General features: G+C 34.9%; 1 protein-coding gene across 1 annotated transcript; it reads right to left on the bottom strand.

Moving 5' to 3' along the window:
- Positions 1–508: 508 nt before the first annotated feature.
- Positions 509–3761, bottom strand: LOC113378088 (leucine-rich repeat-containing protein 24-like). The gene is made up of 2 exons (XM_026618604.1): positions 2230–3761; positions 509–1808 (listed from the first exon to the last, which is right to left on the bottom strand). The coding sequence occupies exons 1-2, from the start codon at positions 3674–3676 to the stop codon at positions 1042–1044; spliced, it is 2214 nt and encodes a 737-aa protein (XP_026474389.1). The 5' UTR covers positions 3677–3761; the 3' UTR covers positions 509–1041.
- Between the last annotated feature and the right edge of the window lie 3006 nt (positions 3762–6767).

Below are 6767 nucleotides of genomic sequence, written 5' to 3'. Positions count from 1 at the left end.
ATTTATTTCGAGTCTTAATTTAAAAGCAGCAACAAATGAGCAGTCAAAATGTCGGAAATGTACTTATTTCTAAACACATTAATATTTTCATAATATTAATTGGAATTGTCTATGATACAGAAAGAATGTCCAAAACTAATAACTACATATTATATATTTATAAAGAACTATATGGTCTATCTATATGCATGAATCATTAATGGTAGCAATATGTTATTTGAGCATATCGGTAAGGAAACTCGTCCAGAAGAATTGTGCACATTTCGTAGCTGCAATAAATTAAATCCAATCACATGTTCTTTTTTACAATTAGTTTCCTACTACATTGACATTTCCTAATTAGTAGATTTGAATCACGAATGTTGTAAGAAAATACAGTTTCAATCGTCAAAAGCATTTTTTGGCAAATATTACAGACTGTGTGTAATTTTTATTAAAGTACACAGTTATGATTCATTAATAGATTTCATATATATAGGTAGGTTTATATATATTTACAACTCCATATTATCTTAATTTATTTACACCACATATAAGATAATTCGCATGCGGGGGAGAAAGTAAAAGCAGGAAGCATGATTAGTTTTTCAAGCACCAAATAGTTTCTTTCACATATCAATTCTGCCAAATGTTCCTACATCGTTTCACTCAACCCCATGTAATCACGCGAACAAGAAGACACATAAAATATAACTTAAAAAGGCACTATTCATCATTATTATTACAAGTCCTTGCAAGTCTTTTGCGTGGTCAGTTTCATAATTGGACAATTATATCCTAAATTTATGCACTATACATATATATTCTTACGCATATTAACACATATGCAAACATAGTACACTTCGTATTCCATATTCCAATTAACCTACATATAGTACAATTTACTTAAATTTTAATTAAAACCTAATCCAGTTTTAGTCACCTCTCTTAGCACACTGTCGAATTCGTAAAAAGGTACATCGTTTTATTTTCTAATCTATTTTGGTCCTCAATGTACATTCTATGGCACCCAACACTATAAAAATACTCAATGTTTTCTTGTTAGACCTCCGTTCCATCTTCGCATTCGTCTTCGTAGAGTGGCGTCGATTCCGCTCTCAGGATCATCTTGCTAGGCTTCGGCGGAACTTTGGGCCCGACCTTACCGGATGGCCTCAGGGCTGGCGTTTCTCTCCCCGGCAGTACAGTTACAGACATCTCGTCCGTGCGTCCCAGGGATGCGCCTTCAGGCTGCGTTCTATTCTCATCGCCCAGAGGCGTATAATGTGGCGGCAGCGGCAGTGGGCGACTTCTCATCGTTCCGGCAGCATGAGGTGCCGGAGAACTTGCCGCAAGCTTATTCAAAGACAGCACGGAGCTGCCGTCGGCTGTAGTTCGTAATCCTAAGTTGTCGTACACCGGCTCGCAGTCGTCCTTCGTGAGTGTAGTCTGAGGCGGCGCCGAACTGACAGACCACTTTTGACCGGACGGACGTCTCGGTATCGTCACATATCCATGCCTTGGTGGGACGTTGATCACGGTGCCAGTGAATGGAGACTGAGAACGCGAGTGCGAATGCGAATGCGGCAGTGTGCGGAATCGATACTGGTAAGCAGATCCAGATGGAGACTGAGGCCCAACCGAGGCTGTGCTGCTTCCAGCTGGCGATAATTGCGGTGCACGTGCAGGGAATGAGGGCAGTAGATCAGGTCGATGAGTGCGATCGTCATGGGCTCGAACATATTCAGGATCAAGACAATCTCGAGATCGCTGAGTTCGCGTCGGCTCGGTGAAGTCCAAGGAACGGCTCTCTTCATCAGCACTTCCAGCTACAAATAATAAAATGTGAGTAATGCGGATATATTACAGTGAAAAATTATATTTTTGAGATACTACAATGCCAGGTCCAAGAATTCAATTTAAAAAGATAATCAATACTTAGCATCAGATATAATTGAAATGTTGTGAGTTTTGATCTTTAACATTTTAAGAATTTTTAAACAAATATTTATTATGCCGGAACATATTAACATTAAATTTTAAATCAAGTTTCTGGATTTTGATTTAACAACTCGCATATTTATATCTATGTAAGGCTCTAAAAATGAATAATAACAAAAAAACTATATGAACGAAACTTACATATATAATATTAATAAAGTGCTAATTAAAGATCTATTCAATATTTCAATAGCCATAAAATATAAACTTTATTATTATTCTAATCAAAGTGATTCATAAAATACATACCAAAGACTGAATCCCCATCAAGCAAAGTTCGGCTCATTTCGGTTACTTCTGTAGTTTTCGTATCGTTTATATTATCTCGGCGCGGTGTCTTGACGAATACGGTGGATGTGTTTAATAAACTCTTTTCCATTTCAGGAATTACAGAGCCTTCAAGCATTACAGAGTCGCCATTCATATTTAAAGGTTCGCATTTAGAGTCCCGCGTGTTCCTCCTTCTGTAAAAAAAACAGCCCAGCAGCAGTCCAAGTGCCAATAATGCAAGCACGGCAATTGCGACGCAAGTAGCAATGAGTAGGACGCTATCGACAGAATTTCCAGAAGATCCAGAGGAACCAAATCCGCCGCGTCCACCACCTGCGACCAGTAACTGCATGTCGACTTCCGCCATTCCTGCCGCGTTTGCAGCGCTGCATCTAAAATCGCCGCGATCCTGAGCGCGTGCTTCAGTGATGGTTAGATTGAGCCATCTCGATGTTGCATCTGCTATACCTTCACTAAGTTTATAACGCTCGCCATACTGATGGTTAGGTAGTACCACCCGTCCATCTCTGATCCATTTTATTTCTGGCAATGGCTCCCCACTTGCGCGACATGGCAGTGTTACAGATCCGCCAACAGCTACATCTGCCGAAGTACCTTGTCGTGGCTCTAAAATTTTCACGATGCATGCAAATTGATTCGGGTCCAAAGATGGCCAGAGACGACCACGAAGACGAGGTGGTTCTGCGCATGTAGTTGGCCTGGTATACAGATTGCGGTCAATAAACCATTCTCTGAAAGATCGCATGCGGCAATCACAAGTCCAAGGATTCCTATCTAGATCTAAACTAGCTAGTTTATCTAGTTTATCTAGCGTTTCTATCCTGATGTGGGTCAATTGATTACCATCTAAAGCAACGGTTTTCAGAACTGGGGTATTGACAAATGCATTTGATCCTATTTTCTTCAAACGATTGTCGCGGATTTCAACACGCTGAAGAAATTTCAAGTCTTTAAATGTGTCGTCTTCTATTCGTTCAATAAGATTATAATTGAGAAATATTATACGAATTTTAACGTTCGTAACAAACGTGCTGGAATGAAGGACACGTATTTTATTATGTTCCAAATACAGCTCCGTAAGAATGGAGAGACCTTTTAGAGCATCTTGATGCAGTTCTTGAAGAGTGCAATCGCGCATAAGAAGGTGATGTAAATTATTTATTCTTGCATTCTCAAATACTTCTCTTGAAAGTTCTGCGATTGGGTTACCGGACAATTCGAGTACTTGAATTTCAGGACTCAATGATGGTATAGCTGTAAGACTTGAGTTAGAGCAGTCTGCAAATTTTTTGCCAGATCTCCATTTGCAACGACAAATTGAACACTGTGCCCAGTCGTCTTCACCGAATGCGAATGACAGGAGCACCATGGCACACCAGACAAGAGCACGGAGTAGTTGCGCCATCTCGATTATAATGCGTCAGAAATGAAACTTAAAGATCGACGAAGTTGTGGACTCGTAGATTGCATTTATTTCCAGAAGACTCTCCCGGAATCTGAAATAATAAATTTTAATTATAGATTTTGTTTAAATTGGTACAGAATAATATAAATAAACATATTATAATAATAACTAAAATTTGTGTTGTAATAGTTAATATCAAATTGGAAAATCTGTACAATTTTATAATAAAATTGAAATGCAGCAAATTTAGAGTCAAACTCATTCATTGGGAGTTGTATAATAATAATCCGCATGTACTTGTTAAAACTCATTAATAGTAGAAATTTCTAATCAGGATCAACAGATCAAGAGTTATATCAAATATATCTTTGATATATTATATCAATGTGAGCGTATTGCACTCTTAAGAGTTATATATAATAATTCATGTAGAAGTTTAAAAATATATTCGTAGATAATCAAACTAGCAATTTTAGAACTAATTTCGTAATTGTTTTTAAATTTTAAACTACTGAGTTGTTTTTTTCAACATGCCCTTGTAGTATACAATATCCCTTTTCGGCCGACTATTGTAAATTCATCAAATTTATTGAATGTCCTTTACTGGACAGTTGTAAATAAAAGAGATAATAAAAAAAATTCAATCGAGAATTTTTTTGTGTTTCGACTCTGATGAAAGTATATTTTATTTTTATAGATAGTCAAATGAATCAATTTTGTCCATCCCTCATACCTAACAATTAAATTTTTAAAACGAATTATAAATACAGAGACCCTTTTGTTCGATATAGACGTACATTCTAAAATTGAACTTTTCAAGATTAACTAATTTTGCACTTATAGTAGTTTTGAAAAAAATGGGTATGAAAAACAGCTGATAAGCCGGGAATATTATAAAACAGTTAAAATACCTTCCAGTTCTTAAGTACTCTATATAAACAGCCCTAGCATACGCAACAACACCAAAACATTTGTGTTAATGTAATAACAAACATAATCTGCTTTTCTAACAAAAATGACGAGAAATATGAATTTGGAATCTTGAAAATGAAGAGAATTATTCAAAAGACGATTATCGTAGAGCGGAAATTAATTTAATACAGATATACAGAATATCCAAGCTGACATCTAGAATGGACCCATATCTGCAGCAATTGCTTTTCGTGAGAGGCATTAATTAGATGACGGTGATAAACCGCAGCGATGCTTCCGACTGGGGATGAGCAAGGTTTTTGGAAAATCGATCTTGACAAATTTGCGAAATATGTAAAAGATCACATATAAATAAAAGAGTTTACATACGAGAACACGACAATTAAAACAAAAATTATTTATACTAGACTTTATGAATAAGAACGCTATGTATATCACAAAAACAAAATCTGCCAAACTTGAAACTTTAATTTTTATTATCAAGCCTATAATATTTTAAGGAATTTGTCTTAACTATCAAATCTATCAGCAAGCGAAATTTCATCAAAATCCAAGACGAGTAGACTTATGATTCTCCTTGTGAGTCTAGAAAATGATGAAACCCGCAATCGATCCCAAAGTATCGAAATGGCATATAATTTTCCATCCCTATGTTCGACCCGAAAGAGGCGCGTTAAAGCGAACACATTATTACGTTACGCCCAGAAAATCACGTTGTGGCCATGAAATCATAAAAATAATGTCCCTCGACTTCGCAAAAATTCATAGGTCGTCATATAGACATATTTAGAGTTTCAAATATTTATTTTATTGCATTTCTTTAACGGTCCATTAAGTAAAAATAGGCCAATATGGTCGTATTACATATTTACACACACACACACACACACACACATATATATATATATATAATATATATGTGTGTGTGTGTGTGTGTGTATATATATTATATATATATATATATATATATATATATATATATATATTGTATGATTCTGAATTTGATGTTGACATATGTATTAACAAAGTCTAATAATCGGGCATAACATCAATAAAAAACATGAAATTCATGTTTTTTATTGATGTTATGCCCGATTATTAGACTTTGTTAATATATATATATACATATATACATATATATTTTTAATATTTTAGTTTGTAGTTGAAAATAAAAAACTCCGTTATTTTTTTATAAATTAAATCTTTTCGAATTTCGGGAACTTTTTAGTCTATAAAAGAATATTGGCCCAAGAGTGTTAATTTGTAATTTTCATTCCATTCCATTAAGGGGGTTGTTCTTTTTTTTTACGAAAAATGCAAGGCATTTGTTTTTGTTTTTCTCGAAATGTATTTATCATAGATACATGCGGGTTTTTTTTAAACAAAAATTACATAACCATAGAATATTACGAAATTTTCTTTTTTTTCGCTGTCATTTTCTAACCAGGGGCGGCCAAAGTCGGCCTGGCAAAATCGATCTCTTTTGCGGTGCCAACAAAACAAAAAAGAAACTACGTTGAAGAAGAAGTTTGAATCCAGTCCCCCTACCAAAATGAAAGAAAAAAAGCAAGAAGGAAAAAAATGGCAGCTATTTAAAAAAAAGTGTCGAAAAAGGCCTTTTTTTGGGGGCGAGAAGCTTCGCAAATTTTTTTTGCGTAATGTTATTACAGTTGTTTGAGGTAGGGGGACTAGGTATTGCAGTGGTGAACAAATTAAAAAAAAATGCAAGTCGATCCGACTTATAGTTTTTTTTTAATTTGTGGCACCGCATTGAAAAAAGTCATTTTGAGAGAAACGTATTTAAAGTTTTTAATATTATGCACTAAATACACAATTTAATTCAATGTACTAAATACACCATGGTGTTCAAAAATGCTGACAGATTAAAAAGGTCATGTGCATGAGGTATTATAATGAAAAAGAGGGCAGCTGGCATACAATAGCTCGATTAAAAGCGATTAAAAAAACGGTTTCAGAGGATCATACATATAGAATAATAAAAAAAACATAAAAAAACGCATAATAAGATGGTAATGGGAATAATAAACAGACAGGGAATCATTGATTTGTGGTGCTCTCAGGTGTTATAATCATTCTAAATTTATGATTTTCATAAAAAAAGTTTATTAAATAAAAAATAGTGTTATTAATTTTCTTA

Source organism: Ctenocephalides felis, unplaced genomic scaffold (genome assembly GCF_003426905.1).
Source record: "Ctenocephalides felis isolate EL2017-DRISC unplaced genomic scaffold, ASM342690v1 CF-g0.4_SCAFFOLD_01886, whole genome shotgun sequence".
NCBI lineage: Eukaryota > Metazoa > Arthropoda > Insecta > Siphonaptera > Pulicidae > Ctenocephalides > Ctenocephalides felis.
This window is presented reverse-complemented; position numbering and strand designations above follow the sequence as displayed.